Genomic DNA, 27,297 nt, shown 5'->3' on the forward strand with positions numbered 1-27,297 from the left:
CACTTCGCTGACCCTCAACACTGGGGCCCCACAAGGGTGCGTTGTGAGGGCACTCGAAGTGTGGTATCAGGAAAACGACCTCTCACTCAACAAAACAAAGGAGATTATCGTAGACTTCAGGAAACAGCAGAGGGAGCACCCCCAATCCACATCGAAGGGACAACAGTGGAGAAGGTAGAACGTTTTAAGTTCCTCTGTGTACACATCACAGACAAACTGAAATGGTCCACCCACACAGACAGTGTGGCGAAGAAGGCGCAACAGCACCTCATCAATCTCAGGAGGCTGAAGATATTTGGCTTGTCACCTAAATCCCTGACAAACTTTTACAGATGTACAATCGAGAGCATCCTGTCGGGCTGTATCACTGCCTGGTACGGCAACTGCACTGCCCTCAACCGCAAGGCTCTCCAGAGGGTGGTGCAGTCTGCACAACGCATCACCGGGAGCAAACTACCTGCCAGGACACCTACAGCACCCGATGTCACAGGAAGGCCAAAAAGAGAATCAAGGACAACAACCACCCGAGCCACTGTCTGTTCACCCCGCTACCATCCAGAAGGCGAGGTCAGTACAGGTGCATCAAAGCTGGGACAGAGAGACTGAAAAACAGCTATCTCAAAGCCATCAGACTGATTAACGGCTATCACTAACTCAGAGAGGCTGCTGCCTACATAAACTCACTAGTCACTTTAAACATTGCCACGTTAATAATGTTTACATATCTTACATTGCTCATCTCATATGTATATACTGTATTTTATACCATCTATTGCATCTTGCCTATGCCACTCACCCATATATTTGTGTGCATATTCTTATTATATCCCTTTAGATTTGTTTGTATTAGGTAGTTGTTGGGGATTATTTGATTACTTGTTAGACAGTACTGAACTGTCGGAACTATTTTGAAATGCACAAGCATTTCGCTACACTCGCATTAACATCTGCTAACCATGTGTATGTGACCAATAAAATGTTATTTTTATTTGTAATCAATGAACAGCGTTCATATGTAGGTGTTCCTCTTGTCCAGGTGGGAGAGGGCAGTGTGGAGCGCAATAGAGAGTGTGTCGTCTATGGGACGGTATGCAAATTGGAGTGGACCCAGGGTGTCTGGGATGATGGTTTTGATGTAACTTGTGACCAACCTTTCAAAGCATTTCATGGCTACAGATGTGAGTGCTACGGTGCGACAGTCATTTAGACAGGTTACCTTGACGTTCTTGGGCACAGGGACTATGGTGATTTGCTTGAAATATGTAGGTGTTAGACTGGGTCAGGGAGAGGTTGAAAAGGTCAGTGAAGACACTTGCCAGCTGGTCAGCGCATGCTCTGAGTATGTGTCCTGGTAATTCTTCTGACCCTGCAGCCTTGTGAATGTTAACCTGTTTAATGGTTTAGCTCACATCGGCTACGGAGAGCAATGTCACACACTCGTCCGGGAACAGCTGGTGCTCTCATGCATGGTTCAGTGTTGCTTGCCTCAAAGTGAACATAGAAGGAATTTAGTTTGTCTGGTATGCTCACATCACTGGACAGCTCGCTGCTGGGTTTCTCTTTGTAATCCGTAATAGTTGTAAGTCCTGCCACATCCAACAAGCGTCAAAGCCGGCATAGCAGGATTTGATCTTAGTCCTGTTTTGACATTTTTACTCTTTGATGGCTCGTCGGAAGTCTTAGCGGGATTTGTTATAAGTGTCCGTGATTGATGTGGTAAACTACTCAATGTTATCGTTTGAATCACGGGAACATATTCCTGTCTGTACTAGCGAAACAGTCCTGTAGCTTAGCATCCACTTCATTGGAACCCTTCCATATTGATCGTGTCAATGGTACTTCCTGTTCGAGTTAGTCAAATGTTAGTCTGAAGTACTGCCTATGGGCTTCCCAATGGGCCCTGGTCAAAAGTAGTGCCCTAGAAATGGAATAGATTGGCGTTTAGGATGCAGACAGGGACACTGCTGCAGCTTGATAAGGGTTGATCTTGGACATTGGATCTCACGGGGTCGACAATCACTCAGGGAGAGGTGAGCGCATCATTTGGCCGGAGCAATGAAGAGACTAAATCAATTTGAAAAGCTGTTGAACACTGCTTTGTGCCACGAGGTCCAACACTACCTGCCCCCATTACGTAAACCAGATTATTAATATTTGTCGCAACGCATCTTCTTCCCTTGGCTTTATATAGCTGTGATGATGGTGATTAAAAACAAATACTAAAAATAGTTATTCATCTGATAAATGTTAGTTGTTACAACAGGGTCCTTTAACACCGACGAGCTCCACAGATAACGGTCTCTCCATTCTCATACTCGAGGACAACGACACTGAAATGTATTCAAATAGAATCTTAAACATAAGGAACAGACAAGCGAGGGAGTGAGACAGATAGAGAATGAAAGGGGTGGGGGGGCAATTTGCAAAAGTAAAAGCGAGCAGCTTCATACTGGTAAAAGATTTGGCAACACGTTGTTGAATTTTAATGGAAGGCAGACTTTTTTTTCGAGTTATGATTAAGATCAAGTTGTAAGTTTGTCTCTCGCTCTCTACCTTCCTTGGAACAATCAGAACAGTCATTCTATGAGCTAAAGTCAGTCTCCTGGGAGATGACCTCATGAAGGCCCAGCTAGCCCATCAATGGCCTCAACACACAAATATGTGCATTACATATTGAGCATTACATATCGCATTGGCAAAAAAAAGCAACGTCAGGTTGTTCTACAGTGCGTCCTAAATAACACCCTATTCTCTAAATAGTGTGCACTACTTTTGACCAGAGTAGTGCACACTATATTTTGACCGCATGCACACACACATTTGTTTGTTCTAATCTGGAGCTAGCTTTAAAGCTACCCCTGTGCTATAGGTAGTCAGTGAATCAGCCACCTTCTGATCCTCTGACCCGTCTGCTGTTTCTCCCTCTACCTCGCTCTCTTTCTCCCTGAGTAGTCACTGTTCTGTCTGCATCTCCCTCTGTTCCGAGCCGTTCCCTTCCATCCTTCCCTCACCTCTTACCACCCATTGCTCACTTACTCAGCCAGCCAAATGTGCCCAGGCAGAACCCTCCATACTATCTATGGTCAGAAGAACTCAAGGTGAAGGTGTGTAATAATGAAGTTAACAGTGTCATTCTCCCCTTTGTTAGATTTTGGCTTCGGGAACTTCTTCCAGCCCGGAGAGCCCCTGGCCACGTGGTGCGGCAGCCCGCCCTACGCCGCTCCAGAGGTGTTCGAGGGACAACAGTACGAGGGCCCCCAGCTGGACATCTGGGTAAGACAATGCTCTTGTTTGCATCCTAAATGGCCTCCTTATTCCCTCAATAGTGCCCTATTGGCCTTGTTCCCAAGTAGTGCACTATATAAGGAATGGGCTGTCCATTTTGGGGACACACCTGCTCTGCGAGGAGTCACAAATACTGCTACTAGTACCTCTGTATTACACACCGAGTGTCCCTGAACTGACTGTACATTGTCTTTGAAACTGGACCTACTCTAATCATGGGCATTAGAAGCAATAGTGAGGCCAACCAATGTGCTTCCAATCAGATTAAACAAAGAGAAAACTGGGGCAAAGTGTTGCGTCCCAAATGGTACCCTACTCCCCACATAGGGCGCTGGTCAAAGGTAGTGCACTATCAAAAGCAGTGCACTGTATAGGGATTAAGTTGCCATTTGGGATGCAGCCAAGGTGCTCAACTGAGAGGTGAGATTTTTTTTAAAGATACTGGACATGATTGCGTTGGGGGATCTGATTGTGAATCAACAACCCTAGTCTGCTGATCAATTGTTTCCTTTCCCTCTAAGCCTTGCAGTGATAAGTTTATGATAATTACATCTTGCCATAAACCAAATAGCCCTACCTACCCTCTTTTTCAAAGGTGCCCTGAAAACATCATGTGCGAGCATAAGATTTCCCAACCTCTTTTTATAGCCCTCCCTGTTTTACGGCATATTGAACTCGCCGTCGCATACATCTAGGTGCCTTTGTACATGATTGATCTAGTTAAGTGAGTGTAAAGATTTTTTCCACTGCAGCCCCTGACCTAGTGTGTGTCTGTCTGTCTGCCTGCGTGCATGCCTGCGTGGTTGGCTGTCTCAATGTAGAGTATGGGGGTGGTGCTGTACGTGCTGGTGTGTGGTGCCCTGCCCTTCGATGGCCCCACCCTGCCCGTGCTCCGACAGCGCGTCTTGGAGGGTCGCTTCCGCATCCCCTACTTCATGACAGAAGGTGAGACTCAATAACATAGTGCTTACACCCCAAAAAAGCCTGAAGTAACACCAATGCTCCTTTGGAAAAACACCATCCGAAGCCAAAAAGCAGTCTGTGTTGTTGTTGGAAAGGTTTTTGTTCGTTGGTGAATACCAGTAGAGGACATTAAAGGGGCAATACGGGATATGAAAAACAACAAAATGGTCACTCCACCGCTTGTTTTGGTAAACTGCTGAGGGATGGGGCTTTAGAATTTTAATCTCCTCGAATCAATGGCGACATAGTTAATTTAATAGTCCCCAAAAATGTATATACCAATCCCGGATTACCCCTTTAAATGGCTGCTTGGAGCTCTTCAGAATCCACTCTGTTGTGTCTCACCACTGCACAGGGGTCTAGCATGTAAGGAATAGATTGACCGCTTTTGACATGAGGCTCAACTGCATTGCATAAATACCTGTTCGAAACACCTGTCCAAAATGGAACCCATCTACTACTAGGGCAGGGAATTGCCAGGGACATCACGATACTATATATATATATATATAAGACTGTTGACATCAAGTGGAAGCGAAAGGAACTGCAAGCAACTGCCTTAGAATTCTAGATTCCCAATGAAAACCATATTACATTTAACATTTAAGTCATTTAGCAGACGCTCTTATCCAGAGCGACTTACAAATTGGTGCATTCACCTTATGACCTCCAGTGGAACAGTAGTGCATCTAAATCTTTTCAGGGGGAGGGGGGGTGAGAGGGATTACTTTATCCTATCCTAGGTATTCCTTAAAGAGGTGGGGTTTCAGGTGTCTCCGGAAGGTGGTGATTGACTCCGCTGTCCTGGCGTCGTGAGGGAGTTTGTTCCACCATTGGGGGCCAGAGCAGCGAACAGTTTTGACTGGGCTGAGCGGGAACTGTACTTCCTCAGTGGTAGGGAGGCGAGCAGGCCAGAGGTGGATGAACGCAGTGCCCTTGTTTGGGTGTAGGGCCTGATCAGAGCCTGGAGGTACTGAGGTGCCGTTCCCCTCACAGCTCCGTAGGCAAGCACCATGGTCTTGTAGCGGATGCGAGCTTCAACTGGAAGCCAGTGGAGGGAGCGGAGGAGCGGGTTGACGTTCTCCCAAGAGAACTTGGGAAGGTTGAACACCAGACGGGCTGCGGCGTTCTGGATGAGTTGTAGGGGTTTAATGGCACAGGCAGGGAGCCCAGCCAACAGCGAGTTGCAGTAATCCAGACGGGAGATGACAAGTGCCTGGATTAGGACCTGCGCCGCTTCCTGTGTGAGGCAGGGTCGTACTCTGCGGATGTTGTAGAGCATGAACCTACAGGAACGGGCCACCGCCTTGATGTTAGTTGAGAACGACAGGGTGTTGTCCAGGATCACGCCAAGGTTCTTAGCGCTCTGGGAGGAGGACACAATGGAGTTGTCAACCGTGATGGCGAGATCATGGAACGGGCAGTCCTTCCCGGGAGGAAGAGCAGCTCCGTCTTGCCGAGGTTCAGCTTGAGGTGGTGATCCGTCATCCACACGGATATGTCTGCCAGACATGCAGAGATGCGATTCGCCACCTGGTCATCAGAAGGGGAAAGGAGAAGATTAATTGTGTGTCGTCTGCATAGCAATGATAGGAGAGACCATGTGAGGTTATGACAGAGCCAAGTGACTTGGTGTATAGCGAGAATAGGAGAGGGCCTAGAACAGAGCCCTGGGGGACACCAGTGGTGAGAGCACGTGGTGTGGAGACGGATTCTCGCCACGCCACCTGGTAGGAGCGACCTGTCAGGTAGGACGCAATCCAAGCGTGGGCCGCGCCGGAGATGCCCAACTCGGAGAGGGTGGAGAGGAGGATCTGATGGTTCACAGTATCGAAGGCAGCCGATAGGTCTAGAAGGATGAGAGCAGAGGAGAGAGAGTTAGCTTTAGCAGTGCGGAGCGCCTCCGTGATACAGAGAAGAGCAGTCTCAGTTGAATGACTAGTCTTGAAACCTGACTGATTTGGATCAAGAAGGTCATTCTGAGAGAGATAGCGGGAGAGCTGGCCAAGGACGGCACGTTCAAGAGTTTTGGAGAGAAAAGAAAGAAGGGATACTGGTCTGTAGTTGTTGACATCGGAGGGATCGAGTGTAGGTTTTTTCAGAAGGGGTGCAACTCTCGCTCTCTTGAAGACGGAAGGGACGTAGCCAGCGGTCAGGGATGAGTTGATGAGCGAGGTGAGGTAAGGGAGGAGGTCTCCGGAAATGGTCTGGAGAAGAGAGGAGGGGATAGGGTCAAGCGGGCAGGTTGTAGGGCGGCCGGCCGTCACAAGACGCGAGATTTCATCTGGAGAGAGAGGGAGAAAGAGGTCAGAGCACAGGGTAGGGCAGTGTGAGCAGAACCAGCGGTGTCGTTTGACTTAGCAAACGAGGATCGGATGTCGTCGACCTTCTTTTCAAAATGGTTGACGAAGTCATCTGCAGAGAGGGAGGAGGGGGGAGGAGGATTCAGGAGGGAGGAGAAGGTTGCAAAGAGCTTCCTAGGGTTAGAGGCAGATGCTTGGAATTTAGAGTGGTAGAAAGTGGCTTTAGCAGCAGAGAGAGAAGAGGAAAATGTAGAGAGGAGGGAGTGAAAGGATGTCAGGTCCGCAGGGAGGTGAGTTTTCCTCCATTTCCGCTCGGCTGCCCGGAGCCCTGTTCTGTGAGCTCGCAATGAGTCGTCGAGCCACGGAGCGGGAGGGGAGGACCGAGCCGGCCTGGAGGATAGGGGACATAGAGAGTCAAAGGATGCAGAAAGGGAGGAGAGGAGGGTTGAGGAGGCAGAATCAGGAGATAGGTTGGAGAAGGTTTGAGCAGAGGGAAGAGATGATAGGATGGAAGAGGAGAGAGTAGCGGGGGAGAGAGAGCGAAGGTTGGGACGGCGCGATACCATCCGAGTAGGGGCAGTGTGGGAAGTGTTGGATGAGAGCGAGAGGGAGAAGGATACAAGGTAGTGGTCGGAGACTTGGAGGGGAGTTGCAACGAGGTTAGTGGAAGAACAGCATCTAGTAAAGATGAGGTCGAGCGTATTTCCTGCCTTGTGAGTAGGGGGGGAAGGTGAGAGGGTGAGGTCAAAAGAGGAGAGGAGTGGAAAGAAGGAGGCAGAGAGGAATGAGTCAAAGGTAGGCGTGGGGAGGTTAAAGTCGCCCAGAACTGTGAGAGGTGAGCCGTCCTCAGGAAAGGAGCTTATCAAGGCATCAAGCATATATTAGGTATTTTGGATATAAAAATAATCTTTATGGAACAAAATGAACTTTTATTGTGTAACTGGGAGTCTCGTGAGTGCAAACATCCGAAGATCATCAAAGGTAAGCAATTTAATGTATTGCTTTTCTGACTTTCGTGACCAATCTACTTGGCTGCTAGTGTTTGTAATATTTTGTCTACTGAGAGAGATGTTCTTACATAAACGCTTGTTATGCTTTCGCCGAAAACTGTATTGAAATGTGTCACGCCAGGTGGATTAACAACAAGCTAAGCTGTGTTTTTGCTATATTGCACTTGTGATTTAATGAAAATTATATATTTGTAGTAATTTAATTTGAATTTGGCTCGCTGTATTTCAGCAGGTGTTGATGAAAATGATCCCCGCTAAAGGGATGGGTGCGACAAGAAGTTAAACAGCTTGGGAAATTCCAGAAAATTATGTCATGGCTTTATAAGCTTCTGATACGCTAATTGACATCATTTGAGTCAATTGGAGATGTACTTGTGGATTTATTTCAAGGCCTACCTTCAAACTCTGTAGCTCTTTGCTTGATATCATGGGAAAATCAAAAGAAATCAGCCTCAGAAAAAAATTGTAGACCTCCAAGTCTGGTTCATCCTTGGGAGCAATTTCGAAATGCCTGAAGGTACCACGTTCATCTGTACAAACAATAGTACGCAAGTATAATCACCGTGGGACCACGCTGCCGTCATACAGCTCAGGAAGGAGACGCGTTCTGTCTCCTAGAGATGAACGTACTTTGGTGCGAAAAGTGCAAATCAATCCCAGAACAACAGCAAAGGACCTTGTGAAGATGCTGGAGGAAACCGGTACAAAAGTATCTATATCCACAGTAAAAACGAGTCCTATATCGACATAACCTGAAAGGCCGCTCAGCAAGGAAGAATCCACGGCTCCAAAACCATAAAAAAGCCAGACTACGGTTTGCAACTGCACATGGGGACAAAGATCGTCCTCTGAAACAACATAGAACTGTTTGGCCATAATGACCATCATTATGTTTGGAGGAAAAGTGGGGGAGGCTTGCAAGCTGAAGAACACCATCCCAACCGTGAGGCACGTTTGACCCAAGTTAAACAATTTAAAGGCAATGCTACCAAATACTAATTTAGTGTATGTAAATTTCTGACCCACTGGGAATGTGCTGAAATATACCTTAGCCAAATATATTTAAACTCAGTTTATCACATTCCTGACATTTAATTCTAGTAAAAATTCCCTGTCTTAGGTCAGTTAGGATCACCACTTTATTTTAAGAATGTGAAATGTCAGAATAATATTTGAGGGAATTATTTATTTCAGCTTTTATTTCTTTCATCACATTCCCAGTGGGTCAGAAGTTTACATACACTCAATTAGTATTTGGTAGCATTGCCTTTAATTTGTTGAACTTGGGTTAAACGGTTAGGGTAGCCTTCCACAAGCTTCCCATAATACGTTTGGTGAATTTTGGCCCATTCCTCCTGACAGAGCTGAGTCAGGTTTGAAGTCCTTGCTCGCACACGCTTTTGCAGTTCTGCCCACAAATTTTCTATAGGATTGAGGTCAGGGCTTTGTGATGGCCACTTCAATACCTTGTCTTTTGTTGTCCTTAAGCCATTTTGCCACAACTTTGGAAGTATGCTTGGGGTCATTGTCCATTTGGAAGACCCATTTGCGACCAAGCTTTAACTTCCTGACCCATGTCTTGAGATGCTGCTTCAATATATCCACATCATTTTCCTACCTCATGATACCATCTAATTTGGGAAGTGCACCAGACAGTCAATGATACAGTAGAAAAAGCATATATACAGTGTGTGCAAATGAGGTAATATAAGGGAGGTAAGGCAATAAATAGGCCATGGTGGCGAAGTAATTACAATATAGCAATTAAACACTGTAGTGATAGATGTGCAGAAGATGAATGTGCGTAGAGATACTGTAGAGATACTGGGGTGCAAAGGAGCAAGATCAATAAATACAGTATGGGGATGAGGTAGTTGGATGTGTTATTTACAGATGTGCAGTGATCTGTGAGCTGCTCTGACAGCTGGTGCTTAAAGTTAGTGAGGGAGATATGAGTCTCCAGCTTCAGTGATTTTTGCAGTTATTTCCAGTGATTGGCAGCAGAGAACTGGAAGGAATGGTGGCCAAAGGAGGAATTTGCTTTGGGGGTGACTAGTGAAATATACCTGCTGGAGTGCGTGCTACGGGTGGGTGCTGCTATGGTGACCAGCGAGCTGAGATAAGGCGGGGTTTTACCTAGCAAAGACTTGTAGATGACCTGGAGCCAGTGGGTTTGGCGACGAGTATGAAGCGAGGGCCAGCCAATGAGAGCGTGGAGGTCGTAGTGGTGGGTAGTATATGGGGCTTTGGTGACAAAACGGATGGCACTGTGATAGACTGCATTCAGCTTGTTGAGTAGAGTGTTGGAGGCTATTTTGTAAATGACATCAACGAAATCGAGGATCAGTAGGATGGTCAGTTTTAAGACGGTATGGTTGCTTTGTTGCGAAATAGGAAGCTGATTCTAGATTTAATTTTGGATTGGAGATGCTGACGGAGAGTTTACAGTCTAACCAGACACCTAGGTATTTGTAGTTGTCTACATATTTTAAGTCAGAACCTTCCAGAGTAGTGGTGCTGGACGGGCATGCAGGTGCGGTCAGCGATCGGTTGAAGTGCATGCATTTAGTTTAACTTGCATTTAAGAGCAGTTGAAGGCCACGGAAGGAGAGTTGTCTGGCATTGAAGCTCGTCTGGAGGTTAGTTAAGTGTCCAAAGAAGGGCCAGAAGTATACAGAATGGTGTCGTCTGCGTAGAAGTGGATCAGAGAATCACCAGCAGCAAAGCACCCCCACAACATGATGCAGCCACCCCCGTGCTTCACGGTTGGGATGGTGTTCTTCGGCTTGCAAGCCTCCCCCTTTTTCCTCCAAACATAATGATGGTCATTATGGCCAAACAGTTCTATTTTTGTTTCATCAGACCAGAGGACATTTCTCCAAAAAGTATGATCTTTGTCCCCATGTGCAGTTGTAAACCGTAGTCTGGATTTTTTTGTGGCGGTTTTGGAGCAGTGGCTTCTTCCTTGCTGAGCGGCCTTTCAAGTTATGTTGATATTGGACTCGTTTTACTGTGGATATAGATACTTTTGTACCTGCTTTCTCCAGCATCTTCACCGGGTCCTTTGCTGTTTTTCCGATTTGCACTTTTTGCACCAAAAAAAACGGTATGATGGCTGCGTGGTCCGGTGGTTATTACACATGCGTACTATTGTTTGTAGGTAAACTGGGATATGACTACAGTTAATCAGGGTGATTTCCCCCCCCCCACAAAATAGACAGGTATTTTCCTTTCCAAGATCTTATCTATTTTTGCTAACTTTCTATAAAAAGGTATTGGAGTGAGATCATTTCTTTCTTTCGGGATATGTATACCGAGTATGGCCACATCCCTGTCAGACCATTTTATTGGTAAACTACACGGTAATGTAAAAGTTGCATTTTTTTGTATGTAATAAAGTTCACCAATCATAATTTGATTTGAATCCAGAGAGGTTAGAAAAAGTATCTAGATCCTCTATTATACTGTGGAGGGATCCAAATTGTGGATTTAAAAGAACATGAATCATTAGCGTACAATGACACCTTTGTTTTTAAGCCCTGGAGTTCTAACCCCTTAATATTATTGTTGTGGGGGTCAACAGGCTTTGTTCAGGGAACTATTTAGTCCTTGTTGAGAATGTAGGAGTGTTACTTAAGCCCCCTCGCCTGCCTGCCTGCAGCCCCCTGGCCCGCTCCGGTCCTGTTCCCTCCTTTTGCTTCAGAGGAGAAGAACAGAGTGCCGTTTCCTCCTCCACTTCCTCCCTACATGTTCTCACACTCTGCTACACGCACGCACACACAGTACGGTACAGAGGCTCTCTATAACAAATCAGGCAGCACTGTACTGTTAGTACACTGCTTTGTTTTACCTCCAGTACTGTACATTCTTTGAAGTCAGTATTGAAGTTGCCCTGGGCTATTGGGTGTAACAACATAAATCCGAGATAAAGAAAGCAGGGGGGGGGGGAGTGTTAACTGTCCCAGCCCTGAATATTTCCATGGTAGTGTCATAATGTACAAAAGAGAAAAGAAGAGGGTCAATGTGGATTACATAGTTTCTCTTTCTCTCGCTCATTCCTCTCTCATACCTCTCTCTTGCTGGCTTTCTCTCCCAGAGAAGTGCTCATTTGGCAGCAGAGCAGTCATCATGAATAAGACCGTAGATCGAAGGATGAGGATGAGTAGGTTGCTCGGGCTGAAGAGGTGAGAAGAGGAGAGACGCAGACTGGCGCGCACGCGCACAGAAACACACAGATGCAAACACACGCACAGCCTCAGCCCAGTGGGCGGTAATCCTATTAAGACCCTGCGGTTAGTGACGTCAAGCTCATTTAGCCGCTAACTGAAGGTTAAGAGTCCTCTCCATCCTCCTCTATGAGAGACGAGGGAGAAGGAGAGATGGAGAGGGATGGAGTTAAGTCAGAGAGAGTACGAATGAGAGGGGGATAGAAAGAGGACAACGGGGGGGGGCTAGAGAAAGGAGAGGGGACGAGCCCACTGTGCATTCCTGCCTGAGATCATTTGTTTTTCTTAGCGTGAGTAGTGGAGGCACTCCTTCCTGTGGCCTGCCCTGCTTCAATAGAACCGCTTTGTTTCCCCCAACGTAACGTTTCAGCTGGAGCGCTCTCTTCACTCAAATGAGGGTTTTCTTCCCTCTGTACTCTCGGTACATGGTGCACTCAGTATCACTGTCCCGGGCTGCGTGTTGTTGTGTATGGTCTGATGTGTCAGGGGAAAATGTGTAAAGTCAGACGTGACAAGAGAACACTCTCCTCTCTGTCATCAGACAATGTCTCAAGTGAGGGCTCTCTGTAATGGTTCTGAGTACCAGGGATTGTACATACATTTTCTTCCCCTTTCTCTCTCTGTCTCCGTCTTTATTATTTTGTTCTCTCCCCTTCTCCCTCTCGTCCTCCCTCTCCCAGACTGCGAGCACCTGATCCGGAGGATGCTGGTGCTGGACCCGTCCAAGCGTCTGTCGGTAGCCCAGATCAAGGAGCACAAGTGGATGGCACTGGACGTGCCGGTGCAGAGGCCCATGCTGTACCAGCAGGAGAGCGACCTGGGCGTGGGCGAGTACAGCGAGCAGGTTCTGCGGCTCATGCACAGCCTGGGCATCGACCAACACAAGACAATCGAGGTGAAAGATGACCGAGAGAGATGGCGCCTTGTTTCTTATATAGGGCTCTGGTCAAATGCAGTGCACTGTAAAGGGAATAGGGGTGCCATTTTAGAACGCAGGCAATATCTATGCTAGCAGAGCCGGCTTTAGCCTTTTGGTGGCCCTAAGCAAGATTTGGTTGGACGGCACCCACCTCGTGGCAAAACAACACTGTTTTGAGACCCAGGCTGAGTTCCTTTTTTAGTCGCTTATGTCTGGAACCGGCCCCTACACTAGCAAACTAAAGAGAATGAAGCAATGTGTTATTTTATTTATTTGAGATTTTATTTAACCTGGTAAGCTAGTTGAGAACAAGTTCTCGTTTACAAGTGCGACCTGGCCAAGATAATGCAAAGCAGTGCGACACAAACAACAACACAGTTACACATGGAAGAAACAAGTGTACAGTCAATAACACAATAGAGAAAAGGAAAGTCTATATACAGTATGTGCAAATGGCGTGAGGAGGTAAGGCAATAACTAAGCCATAGTAGTGAAGTAATTACAATTTAGCAAATTAACACTGGAGTGATAGATGAGCAGATGATGATGTGCAAATAGAAATACTGGTGTTGTGCACAGATTCGAAGTAGTGTGCCAGAGTGGATATTGGCTGTATCTCTTAATCACACCCTATTATGAGTATTGATGTTGGCACAGCTGTGGTCCTCTAGCTCAGCTGGTAAAACATGGCTCTTGCAATGCCAGGATAGTGGGATTCGAACTAGCGACCTTTCGCTTACTGGCCCAACGGCTAGGCTACCTGCTGCCCTATGTGTAGTGGCTGTTTCAAGAAAACCAAACCATATATTACATTCAGGGTGAAGAACAATCTAACATCAAGTTATAAAATACTGAACTATCCCTTTAAAGATGCACTATGCAGAAATTCTAATAGTTCGCCTTATTTCAGTTTGTGACAAAAACAAGCAAGTGTCGTGTAGAGACTCCATTGTACCATCTAAACCAGTGGTTCCCAACCTTTTTTTGGTTACTGTACCACCAACTGAATTTTGCTCTGTCCAGTGTACCCCTGAAGTACTCCCCGCTCGTGCATTTTACCAGCAGGCCTATGATCTCCTGGGTCTTCTCAAGTACCCCCTGTGGATAGGCCAAGTACTCCTGGTTGGGAACCACTGATCTAAACTGCTGTGAAATATATTTTTTACCCCCCCCAAAAAAACTAAACTTAAGTACGGGATGCATAGAAGTGGTGCACATAGAACAAATCTACCTCTTCAATGAGTGACAGATCAATAACTCAGATTTCTATGTGAATTTGGTCGGTCGGGTCTCCCAAAAAGTTACATATTGCAGCTTTAACATGGTTTGTCCCTCCCTGTGTCCAGTCGCTCCAGAACAAGAGTTACAACCACTTTGCTGCTATCTACTACCTGCTGGTGGAGCGTCTCAAGTCCCACCGCTGCAGCTTTCCTGTGGAGCAGCGGCTTGACGTACACCAGCGCCGGCCCAGCACCAGCGCCGATCAGACTGTCGTCAAGGTAACCCCCGCTATCTTCGTCGCCGGTTTTCAGCGCCACAAAGCAGATCTGTCTGTGTGGTGCATTAGTATGGTTGTCTGTGGTCCTAATGATCAAAGACATTTCCATTCACACACCTGGCTTTTCAAAGAACATGTATTCATTAATTCATTAATGAAGCGTCTTTTCTCTTCCTTTCGCTGCCATCTTTTTTTTCCCCCTCTATCCATTCAACTTCCTTTCTTCCTTTTTTTCTCTTTCTGTTACCTTTCACCCTCTTCCTCTCTTTCTTTGATTCACTCTCTATCCATTCCTTTCACCCTCTGTCTTTGATTTGCTCTCTATCCATTCCTTTCACCCTCTTTCTTTGATTCGCTCTCTATCCATTCCTTTCACCCTCTTTCTTTGATTTGCTCTCTATCCATTCCTTTCACCCTCTTTCTTGGATTTGCTCTCTATCCAATCTTTTCACCCTCTTCCTCTCTTTTTTTGATTCTCTATCCATTCCTTTCACCCTCTTCCTCTCTTTCTTTGATTCTCTCTCTCTCCAACTTTTATCCTCATCTCTTTCTCCTGATCTTCTTCCCTCATTCTCTCTCGCTCTCTCTGTACCCCTCCATCTATGTCCCCTACAGCCGAGCGGTGGCTCCCCCCAGGTGGGTCTCTTGCCCCAGGGGGTGCGGGGTCTCCTACGCTCCCCGGCCCTGCCCCAAGCCTCTGCCGATGCCTTTAAATTCCCGCAGTCACCTCTTCTGCCTGAGCACAGCTTCATGGTTGAGGACGTGGCCACTCCTAAAGTAAGTCACGACGCCAAACAACATGTAATCTAAGGTTACGAGCTATTCTGAACCACCCTGGCCTGTGGACACCCACTATGTGGAGTGTTATCCAGTTTTCCAGCTGGATACAAACAAATTGATGTTCATATTGAACAAACTCATGGAGAACCTCCCCTGTTTGAAAACGTTTCAAAAGGTTTTCTCCTACTGAACACGACCCTGTGGTGCACTTATTGCAACTGGACAGTGGTGACGCTACAGAGGACCGATCCTCCCCCCCCAGGCCACCCCAACCCCGACTGGCCACTGCAGTTGAGTTATCCAAGAGGGGACTCTTGTCTGTATTTAATTTAGTTTAGCCCACTCATGCTGCCTTCTCCTTTCTCCCTCCTTTCCTCCCCAGGGGGCTCTTTGTTCAAGGCTGTCCCCAACGCCCCACAGCCAGGCAGCGAGAGAACAGAGCGTTGCCAGTTTGGCACTCAATAGAACAACAACACAAAATCAGCTGAGGACTGACACAGTCCAGCCCCAGTCCCCTCTTACCCCCTTTTATACCTTGTGTGGGAACTTCTAGTTAATTCCACCTGAGGCTGCATCCTAAATGGCACCCGACTCCCTATTTAGTAGTGCACTACTTTTGACCTGGGCCCTGGTCAGAAGTGGTGCACTATAAAGGGAATATGGTACCATGTGGGATGTTGCCTGAGTGATGGATGGTGGTAACTGCGTCACAGTTATGTTATGAAAGAGCTCTGACTCACATTTCACTGAGGTCGGGGCTCCACAGGGAGAGTACATAAGCTGGGACCGTGACGGTGTGTCTGTGTGTTAACCTCGTTCAAATCCCCTGTCCTATTCTGACCCCTCCTGACCTGGACCTGCTGCTAATGCTACTTGGCTGGCCCCCATTCTCTCTTCTGCATTCCAAATGGCGCTCTATTCCCTATATAGTGCACTACATTTGATCAGGTCCCATAGATTCCCTATGGGTCATGGTCAAAAGTAGTGCACTATATAGGGAACAGGGTGCTATTTGAGATGCACTCTGTCTGTGCACCCTGCCCTAGCCACAGCCTGGTTATCAGAGGGGGAATGGAGGGATGGGTCTTGCCCTGTGAGCAGGTCCCAAGAGCCATTAAGGCTTAGGCACTGGGCTGGCTGGGTCTAACAGTAACCGCAAGGCCAGCTGCCCCTCGCTAGTTTACGTAAGCCACTACACTCAGTCCCCTCTGTCTGTCTGTCTGTCACTGGCTGGGGCCACACATCTGATATGACAGCTGCCAGTTCTTTACAGCTCTGGGCACAATCAGAGACCTCTCTCCCTCTCTCGCACACACACACTTAGTGTTGGACCATGTGACATCTGCTGTACTCTTGTCCCTGCACGTCTGGATCCAGACTCTCTCCCTTACTCCCCTCCTCCTCCTCCTCCGCTAAGTGTCTGTCTTTATCTGTGCCAGACTGTGACCTTTTCTTCCAGCCTGGCCAGGCTTTAGCATTCGACTTCGCTCCTGACGTCAGCACTCTACGTTGAGCAATCTACCATTCCCCTGCTTTCTGCTGTGTGTTGAACAGCTGCCTTAGTTTTATTCTGACCATTATTTATCACTTTTACAACCAATTTTTTTCTTAACTTACGAACTATACTTAAAAAATATATATTAACCCTCATTAAAAAATGCTGTGTAACCAGCAGGCTTGCGAGAGATTAAATCAAAATAACGCTCAAGTGTTATCTTGGTGAGGGAACACGGCGTGGCCCCTCAAAAACAAGGAACTAGCCTGATCTCTGCAGCAGGAGCACCAGCAGCAGGAGCACCAGCAGAACACATGACCAGGATGCTGCTTGTTGAGGCCGTTCCCTCTGCCCTCCCTCACTCTTTATGAGCCCCTGCTGGCTCTAAGCACTCTAGGGACTAGGAATGAATCCCAAATGGCACCCTGTTACCTATTTTAGTGCACTACATTTGGACAAACTAGTGCACTAATAAGGGTATAGTGTGCCTTTTTTCCCCACCTTTATTTAACTAGGCAAGTCAGTTAAGAACAAATTGTTATTTTCAATGACGGCCTAGGAACAGTGGGTTAACTGCCTTGTTCAGGGGCAGAACGACAGATTTTTACTTTGTCAGCTCGGGGATTCGATCTTGCAACCTTTACGGTTACTAGTCCAACGCTCTAACCACTAGGCTGCCTGCCGCCCCTTTTGGATGCACATTAGGCACTAGTGCAGTAATAGGCTGGTGTGGCCTGGGTTCGTGCAGCCAGCCCCTCTCCGTCCCCAGTGTGTTGAGTAACAGGCAGCATTCCTGGCCTAGCACGCTTCAGGGGACTGGGTTCAGGAATTGTACGAAGCGGCTCTGACTGGAGGAGCCCGGGGTTCTGGTTACCCCGGCAACTCATCCAGATGATCCGTGTCAGCGAGGGGGTGTGTCAGAGAGGCAGACAAGTGTGTGCGTGCGAGTGCGTGAGAGATTTGTGTCAGAGGGAGACATTTGTGTGCGAGAGAGACACTGAGCGAGAGGCGTGTGTGTAACGAGCGAGCCTGATTGCGTCTGTCTCTGTGGAAGAGTCTCTTGTTGCACTTTCGGCCAAAGCACACTTCCTGTACATGCATACCAGACTTCCTCCCCTCTCCCCTCTTACAGTGTCTGAGCAACGGTGGGGGGGTAGAAAGAAATGGCACATTTGGTTTACTCATCCAGTCCCCAAGCCTTGCAGGATTGTAGGTGCAGAGCTGTCCACTCCAATAACACAAGTGGAGAGGGCCCTCTGGATGTGCACATTAGGGGAAAGCTGCCTGGTCATGAATTAATAGAGGAGCCATTTACCGTGTGTGTGTGAGACCGAGGAGGTCCCATTCACGTCATAGTCTCATGCTGCCCCATAGGCATGAAGATAAATGGGGAGAGCAAAGTGTAATGGAAGTGTTTAGGTGAGACCCTCTCTCATGATGAGTAACCTTGCCTGGGTGCTGGAAACTCACGTTAGCTCCCCAGAGAGAATGCCCTGAGAGTCTGTGTTGGTAACCCAGTTTGAACTCTATAGCGAGTTCCCAAGGACTATGGGATGAAAATGAGCTCTTTTGCAAACAAACTGGCACTTGAGCATTGATGTGGAAAGGGAATGAATGTCCCTGTGAAATACATTTCATAAATGGATTGCTCCAGCAAACAACTCACCGTGCCTCTCCTGGTCTTTAGGTGAATGGCTGCATGCTGGACCCCCTGCCCCCCACAGTGCTGCGCAAGTCCAGCGCGTCGTCACCCAGTAACATGATGGAGACGTCCATCGACGAGGGCATAGAGACGGAGGAGCCCGACGCCGAGGACGACCCCGCCCACCTCTTCTCCGCCTTCCAGACGGCCCGCTTCGGCCAGCGCCGACACACCCTGTCCGAGGTCACTAACCAGCTGGGCCCCGTCATCAACCAAGGTAAGATCTGAACCAAGGCTTTGGGACATTAGAGAATCATATAGGTCATTGGCTAGATAGGGGACATAGGGCTGTGTTCATACGATGGGTTGTTGATCTGCTAAGCCAGCAAGTATTGCGTATGTGAATGGTGAAAATGTGCGCTTCCAGTGCAAATTGTTATTTTAAAGGCACCACATTTATTCATAGGTGGATGAATGGATAAATGAATGAGTGGATGGACTGGTTTGATTTATTTATTGTATCTAGCTGAGGCTAGAGGGGTACACTACAAAGCAGGATCAACAGGTTAATAAAAACTGAAATAACTTGATTTTCTGGTTAATTTAAGAAAGCTAACCTTAGTGTGTTTTGGTTATTGAGGCAATTAGACCATGCCCATTTAATACATATCTTCTTAAAAAATAAATAGTTATTTCAGAATATTCTGGTAAGTTAACTGGCTAAGTCATTGGTCTTGCTTTGTAGCATACTTCTCAGGAATCTTTCCAGCGACCTTACCCGGGAAACGGGCTGTGGCCATTATGGAATTTGGGGTAACGATTAATTGTGCAAATGGTCACTGTTATATTCAGAATTATTATTATTAATTTGTTTTAGCTTGTAATGCATCTTAATACATTATTTGAAAATGTAGCTATCACATACCTAATGAATACAAGACAGCTTCAGTGACACCCTTGTCTCTACCTATAGATTTTGACAGCTTTGAGCTTTTCGAAATGAAGGGTCTCCACCCAACCATGTCGTTCTGCTCGTAAAATGATTGCTAACTTTACCCACTTCGTGTAAAAAAACAATATATATATTAAATTAAATTCCTATTGGGTAAACTATATCTACTTGAATGTAAAAGTTCAATCCCCTCTTATCATAACATGACTGTATGAAAAACGATTGACAACAACGTTTCTTTTTTGTTCGCGGTTATTGTCCATAGTGTCGGTTACACGTTTATATGATAATTGTGCCAGGCCTACCTGGAAAAACCTGTGGCCCTAATTAGAGCAATATCCAATACACCAGTAGTACTGTCAATGAACCCTGTACCCTGAACCCTGTATTGCTGTGAACCAACAGGTAAACTGTTCACCATGGGCCACAACCCGTCCCTGGGCAGCGTGGACTCTGACATAGGCTACGACATGGGCTCCTTGCACAGTGACCTGGGTCTGCTGGAGGACGCTCCCTCTCTCAGCGAGGTGGTCCTGGCCAACACCCACAGTTCGGGGCCCCACATGACCCAGGGCCCCTTCATGAGCCAGCGGCCCCCCAACCCCACCATGCAGGGCCTGAGCTCCCAAAGGAGGGAGGCCCACAATCGCTCGCCCATCAGCTTCAGGGAGGGACGTCGCGCTTCCGACACCTCCCTCACACAAGGTGAGATCCACTGGTTGTCTCTCGATCTTTACTCCTCTCCTTCTCAGTCTTCCTGTTTCTTTCACTCCGTCTTTCCCTCTACATTTCTCCCTTTCTCTCTGTCGTCAGCCTCCGTCTCATAAGACACCCGGTGTGACTTTGCTCCAAAGTAGAGCACTATATATACCAGGGAATAGGGTGTCATTTGCTAAATGAAAAATACAATTGACTTCAGGTCTCCATCTGAGCATCTTGTCCTCCCTCAACCCCTGAACATGAGGCCCCTGAGAGACGCCATCATCAAGGTCTCGGTCTCTAATCATTGCACAGACGACATGACACCCCTGTGAACCGCAGCTCATTCACACCCCTGTACACACACATTTTCAAGCTGAAATTGGCTCTCATTCTCTTTTATTTTCTTCTCTTTCACCCACCCACTCTGTCTTTCGCTTTTCTCTCTTTCTCTCTCTGATGATTCATTTTGTGAATCAGACTGCGCTTTGAAGGTTTGGCCCACATAGCTCTGTTTTTAATGTTTAATCCCGTAGCAGCAGAAAAAGCACCCTGTATAGTAACTTAGTTAATAGCGCTTAAAATGTATATACAGGAGGTGTGTGTGTGTTTCCCCTCCCCCCAGCTGCCTCTTCAGTCTGCGCACACACACAGCAGGAGCTAAGAGTCACCGGAGCCCCACTTCTTTGTAATGGCTGTTTGAAGCGCCTGGGTTCTGCGTGCCGCTGCAAGGAGGAGATGTGGAGAAGCTTCTCAAATCTTTATATAGCCTTATTATTAGGATGAGTCAGGTCCCATGGTTCACGCCATCATGAACAGTCAGCCAGCCTTTTAGGAGCCGGAGATGGATTTTTATTACAATCACCATTACACACACACTGTTACCACCCACCCACCCACACACACACACACTCATGACGTACATACTCTCTCCCTGCAGGCGGTGAAGGTAGGGCTAGAAGTGATGGCCATGTCATTTCAGTCGGAGATGCAAGGGAACCGGGTTATAACAATTAGTTTGGATGCTATAATCCCAACTCTATGTTGTCAGGTCTGGTTGCGTTCCGGCAGCATCTCCAGAACCTGGCGCGGACCAAAGGCATCCTAGAGCTGAACAAACAGATGTATGAGCAGATGGGCTCTGGGGAGGACCCATCCTCCATGAGGACCCTGGGGCCACATGCAAACCTGCAGAACCTGCTGGACCCCAAGCTGCAGGTCAGTACTGGCTCCACAGTGACCGAGAGTGAGATCCCACCCAGCAGCACCACTCCTGACCTCACCAGTGATTAGTTAGCCAGCCAGCCGGTGAACCACAGACCAGGCTGGTTATATAATGATCCGTCCGGACGAAGAGGCCAATTGTCTCCTTGTTGACTGTCAGTCAGCCCCTGGAGCTGCACAGAGTGAATAAAGCCATTGTTGAGGTAATACTGCTGCCCATAGCAATGACTGGTGCCCACTGGGCCTTCACTCGCTCAGGGAGCGAGAGAAAGAGGGAGAGTGAGGTTAGAGGGAAAGTGTCGTGCCTGTGAGAGAGAAAGGCAATCGAGTTATCTTGGAAGTAACTGTGTGACTGACTGAAACTGAATCGCCAAATCTGGGAAGTAGAATGTACCGGCTGCCGCTTGTAAACGGGCAACAACAATGAGTCAATTGAATGGCCACTAAGACGGACAGAGAGAGGGCACGATCCATCTGTGAATCGGTACATCCATCTCCCTTGCCCTAGAACAGTGCATCCTGTGGTTGCTGCGTGTCAACACAAGGCCTGTGTGTGTGTGTGGTTGGTTGGTTGGTTGTGGTGGTATATACACAGAGGCTTAGTCTGTGACTCAAATGGCACCCTAGCCATTTGGTGCTCTGCTTTTGACCAGGGCTCTGGGTGAAAATAGTGCACTAATAGGGATTGGGAATAGGTGCCATTTGGGACAAAGCCCTAGTGGTCGAAAGGGCTTATTGGCAGCATGCCTGTCTGTCCACAAGGTCCCTATAGTTGTTTCCCACACAATCACTATACACAGTCAGCAAAAACATTAAAACAACAACAGCAACACACTGGCCCTGTATACAAGAGTGGCAATGACTTCATTACTCAGTGGAGCTGTGTGAGTGTGTGTTTTCAAGGTGCGCGCCTCCACGTCAGGGTTTCCGTTGGGACAACGTGACCGGGAAGATTTGAATTTTCTTTCCGTTTGAGAAAATGTACCAGGCCCATATGCATTGGGTGCGTAAAGCCGTTCGGGCGTCCACCAACGGTGCTCAGGATGACAGAGATCACGTTTATCTTATGATAATTCATCTTGACAGAACATGCAACTCCTGTGATGAAAAGCCATTCTAAACAGCGGTGATCAAAATCTCAGTTAGAAACTTAGAATGAGGGGGAATCTAAAGATGCCGCAACTAGGATGTATTGCTAATATGACAAGGAGGCCTTTGGCCTCTGGACAATGAAAGAAAATGTATATGAAAACCAGTAGAACAGGTGAGAAATGCTGGTTTCAATTGACAGATTTTGCCCAGGCTACTTTGAAGCAAAGTAAGACATGCCTCGTAATATGACGTAAAACATTCAGGTTTCAAACAATGAAGTATATGTTTTCAAAATGCATACTGCCTCCAGCTCACGTTGCAAAGTGGTGGGTGATGTGCTGATAGCCTGCCTACCGTTACCTATGCACTTGAATGGCGAATTGGAAGGCGTGCTTCGATTACCAGTTGAGAAATAAAAATAGTAGCTCTTTTTTAATCATGGCGATCAAAACTGTTTTTAACATGCGATTGCATATAGAATTACTGTGCAATGACTGGGCTTATAAAAGCATGCTTCACTCCAGCAGCAACGTGCTTGAGGAACCGCAGCAGCAGGTCTAGTGCTGTCTGACAAGTGATATTCCGCTCAAAATAGGCTGTGTATGCTGTGCTCGTGTGATAAATTGTGACTAACGAAAATGCACACTCTCAAATGAATTCCCCTAAATTTAGCAAATTACCCTAAAGACCGATAAGCATGACGGTCAAATATGTATTTCCATTGACTGAATAAAAAGCGATCTTTTACAACGGGATTGTTTTTTTCCCCCTCCGGGTAAATTTGGTCGCCAACAATTTGATCTGCTTTTCGTCTGTAACCCAGTGAGATTGTGAGTGTAACCTCCTCTGAACTCTTCTGTGTGTATTATGTGTTTCAGGGAGAGGCATCCAAGCACGAGGATAACTTGGCTTTATACCAGGGTGGCGCCCAACCTCTACTGTCCCGAAGACAAAGTCTCGAGACGCAATATCTCACGCACAGACTACAGGTACTAAACCATTCAATCTGTCTTATACTGTATGTATCTCAAATATGTATTAAAGGAGTAATCAATTACAATTAAACAATGACTAATAAAATGTTAGTTTGTCTGCATCACTGTAAGATTTTCTCAATTTCACTGTCATTTTATACCTATCAATGATTATGGATGGCACATTTTGAGACTGATAAGATATAGTTATTGAATCCCTCATATGTCGCTCTCTCTCCGTTACAGAAAGCTAGTGTCATGGCTAATGTGAGTCCTGCTAGCTGCCAGCTCTTCTGTAAGGAGAATCCTCGGAGTCTAGAGCAACAGCTGCAGGAGCATAGGTACATTATTAGCTATTCACACTTATCAAACAGATCCCACCGACTTCTTGTTTTCCTGGTTGTCTCTATAACCTATATCGCTTTATCTTCAGGTTGCACCAGAAGAGGATGTACCTCCAGAAGCAGACTCACCTCCAAACCTACTTCAACCAGATGCAGATAGTGGAGGGTTCCTATCCAGGGGACCCAGGGGCCCCTCTACAGCAGCTGGGGGCAATGGCTGGGGCCCACAAGCAGCAGGGCAGCTCCCAGTCCTCTCCTCCCTACACCCAGGCCCTCAGCCCCCTCATGGAGCCCAGCGACAACCTGGTCTACGACACCTACCTGGCCCACCACTACCCCCACCCTCACTCCCACCTCAGCCCAGTACTCATGCCCCCCGGCCTGGCCGGCCAGCTGCAGAATCACCCCCCCGAGGCCCTGGGCTACAGCTACCAGCTGTGTGACCAGCAGGGACAGTTTCACTCCCCTCAAGAGGCACTTTATCCAGAACAATACGAGTTCCCCCTGGAGCCCGGGCAGCCACACCCTCATGGCCCAGGAGAGGCACCTGTAGCCGGGTACGAGGGGCTGGCACTCCCCGCCGAACTCCAGGACTCCTTTCTGGACAGCGAGATGATGGAGACTGTAGACTCGCAGCACGGCTTCGTACTGGTGAACTGAAGCGGTGGAACTGTGGGGAGAAAGCGGTATTACCGACAGTTGAAAACCTACACAGCATTATGTCGTAGATATGATGGAGTGGAGATGGGGGTCAAGGTACATGGGAAAGTGTTTTATTTTTTATTTTTTTGTATCAATGAATACTATTTTTGTTTTGTGGTGAACCAACCTCAGAACCTTTCTACCAAAATCATCCCCATCTCCCTTCTTCCCACTCCTCTGTTCCCATCAGCCCTATGCTAGGACCCAGGCCTGGTGGCTGCCTGGGCGATAAGGGCGTGCCAGCATGGCTGGCTGGCTGGGTATATGTGGATGGATGTTGCCATGATGGGAGGTGTCACGTGTGAAGTGATATCGCTCCACAGGAACACAAATTGCCTCAAAGCTGACAGCAGCCGCAGCAGCCTCGTCGAGAAGAGCTGGACTTAGCACAGTTTGGTCGTTTGGAAGACATGCACAACGGAACTTGGCTTACCGAAAGCACAATCCAAACGACAACCATGCTATTTTGTATTGAAATAGGACAAGAACTCTCAAAGACACATTTGCGTGTTTGACATAGTAAAACAAGAAACGAACAAGAGACAAAGTAATGAATTAATGCGCGAGTGATAAGTGCAGTGTTCGTCAATATTTTATCGTGGCAATATTGAAGCAATATATCCATCTGGGACTAGGGAGCCGCACGGGCGACTTCCTCACCAGAAAGTCGTACTTTAATGTGACGTTTCTCGGGAGAAATCCAGTATGATGACTCACAGCCAACATATCCACAGTGACAGCTCATCACCGCGTAGACAGCGACGACGTAATCGTGAGATAATCCCCCCCCCCCCCCCACCAATCCCATCGAAGCAGATAAAAGGGAAGAAAAAAATGCAAAAACAGAACTCCAATCTATATTTAATGAAGAGAAACACTATTTATGTTCATGTTCCTTATAAACGGGGTAGTTATTTCCAACGAACCACACAAATCAGTTTGGGAAGCCCTTCACTAGGCTCTGAAAGGAATAAGTTAAGTCCCTTCAAATCAGTCTGCTGCACTAGTGTTATAAGTGAGGGTTTTATCTCCAGATCGTGTCCTTATACCTTCTGGGATGTCCAGCTGATGTGGGACTAACCGTGTTGAGGTAGAAAACATCTAATCATGATTCTGTGGTGTAATAGACCTAAATACCTACTGGGTTTCTGAAGGAATGTGTTTCTCTAACCTAAAGGTTGCTGTAGAAAAAATATATATAATGAGATGAAGGAAAAGACAAACGTAAGAACGGAATGTTAGTCACACAACACTGGATTAATTGTGTCAAGTTTCACAATGGCTCTCTCACAGCAAGCTTAGAATGAACACTTCACTTTTGAATCTACTTGAAGCATACAGGTCTCTGATGAAGACATAGAACTCTACTTTTCATGAAATAGGATGAAAAACAGAAGTGGTCGAGGTCCGAGGCAAAGTCTGCTTCTCAAAATGGCAGCCTATTCCCTACATAGTTACACTGCTTTTGTGGGCTCTGGTCAAAGTAGTGCACTATATAGGTATACGGGTGCCATTTGGGACACTGCCATAGACTAGACTACAGGATTGTCTGTGGATGCTGAATTACTGGAGCACTTTTACGAGGTAAAAAAAGGAAATAGAGCGAGAGCGAGGTGGTGGTGGTAGTCAGAATGGTGTTTAGCCTAGTCTGCTGCTTCCCCGGGAGACTAAAACAAAAGCGAGGGAACCATTCACTCTCTGTTATCCCAATAAATGGACACAAAACATTTGGTTCTATCAAAGAAAGAGCAGAGAATAACACTATTGGTTGTTCATTGTGCTTTGTAAAAAAAAAAATGGGGGTTTAGAGACTTGAGTGCTCTCAAGATGCAACAAATATTGTGTTGAGTGTGAATAGTGTTCAGTGTGCCTTTTTTTACTTGTTTTGTTGAAGATTAGAGTATTTTAGCGTTGTATTTCTCGTTTTAATTCCCGTTATGTTTTTATTTTGGAGTATCCTTTCCGGAAATAAGTAGACCCAGGTTTTTACAAAGGTACGAAACCAAAGTCCCCTCAGACGTTTCCCTGTCCAACCACACCATGTGGAGTTAGGAGCTTCTTGGTTTTAGCTTCTTGACAGTGCTTTTATTTTGGTCCATCAGTATATGCCATTTAAAAAAAGTATTATAGCAATATTTCTAAGTAATAGTTTAAGATGTAAAGAAAATAATTAAGATTAGGAGTGGATGTGTTTCAGTATCATAATTTCACTTCCTGCTGACAAACGCCTGTCTTTAGAAAATCCAATTTTATATTTACCTTCATTGATGTTGACCACACATAAGCTAACTTGCTGTTGAGATTAAAAAAAGGTTTATCGGACAACGTGCGTGTGCGTATTTCTTCATCTACTTTTTCCCCCAAATAATCTGACTACGCAGCTCTTGTGTTGGATCCAATGATGGATATATTTATGGCCATGGTTGAATAATAGGCTCTGTCATTCCCCAAAACACAGCTCACTATTTCAGATTCCATTACAACAGCCCAAATAGGGACATCAGCGGATCTTCTATTGTACCAGTATAACCTGTGTAGGCGTAAAGTAATGAACTGGATGGGTGAATCACACGTAGCCCTTTTATAATAAACAGTTGAGTCACACAGTACATGAGCCTGAAATCGTTTCAGCTAAAATATCCACGGTCTCCATTGTCAGTTATTAATAACACTTCATTACCCAAACTCGGTTCAACATCCAAATTGATCGGTAATGTGGCATGGGGGTTTTGTAAAAACACTCTTAACCGATGGCCATGTGGCGTCCATTATGGTGTTGATAAATATGTTCAGGGTTCTTTTTAACACCATTGACTCACTCCTAGTGATGTGAGTAATTAATTAATGACATGATTGGACCAGAGTTAATGGTCTAAACTCCTGGAGTGAAATGTCCGCCCTCACCAGCACGGTACATTTGTCATCGCTAGGTGTGGAGTAAATCAGGGCCTGTATTCATAACGCTGCTGATCTAGGATCAGGTCCCCCTGTCAATATAATATTCATATGATCTAAAAGGCCAAGCTTGATCCTGGATTAGCACTCTTCCTCTGAGATGCTTTATGAAGGTGGCCCAGGAATGGGTGTGAATAGAGACTCGGACTGAGTGAAAGGTTCCACTTTTCCCAAAAAGTTCTCTCGACATGACTGTACTCTATATCCCTCTTGGTTCTCTTGTCTAGAATTACA

General features: G+C 46.6%; 1 protein-coding gene across 2 annotated transcripts in view; it reads left to right on the top strand.

The window, feature by feature from the left end:
• sik2b (salt-inducible kinase 2b) overlaps window positions 1–26,433 on the top strand; it is a 64,723-nt gene extending 38,290 nt beyond the window's left edge. The window contains exons 5-15 of one of the 2 annotated variants that reach the window (XM_029673237.2): window positions 3,149–3,273; window positions 4,107–4,230; window positions 12,468–12,682; window positions 14,053–14,205; window positions 14,820–14,981; window positions 18,167–18,398; window positions 19,479–19,778; window positions 20,824–20,990; window positions 22,967–23,077; window positions 23,309–23,403; window positions 23,496–26,433. In XM_029673237.2, coding sequence (XP_029529097.1) covers window positions 3,149–3,273; window positions 4,107–4,230; window positions 12,468–12,682; window positions 14,053–14,205; window positions 14,820–14,981; window positions 18,167–18,398; window positions 19,479–19,778; window positions 20,824–20,990; window positions 22,967–23,077; window positions 23,309–23,403; window positions 23,496–24,066 — 2,255 coding nt within the window. In that variant the 3' untranslated portion in view covers window positions 24,067–26,433. The remainder of the gene's footprint in view (window positions 1–3,148; window positions 3,274–4,106; window positions 4,231–12,467; window positions 12,683–14,052; window positions 14,206–14,819; window positions 14,982–18,166; window positions 18,399–19,478; window positions 19,779–20,823; window positions 20,991–22,966; window positions 23,078–23,308; window positions 23,404–23,495) is intronic. The other variant, XM_029673238.2, reaches the window with a different exon arrangement.
• The last annotated feature ends 864 nt before the right edge of the window (window positions 26,434–27,297 follow it).

Source organism: Oncorhynchus nerka, linkage group LG11 (genome assembly GCF_034236695.1).
Source record: "Oncorhynchus nerka isolate Pitt River linkage group LG11, Oner_Uvic_2.0, whole genome shotgun sequence".
Classification (NCBI taxonomy): Eukaryota; Metazoa; Chordata; class Actinopteri; order Salmoniformes; family Salmonidae; genus Oncorhynchus; species Oncorhynchus nerka.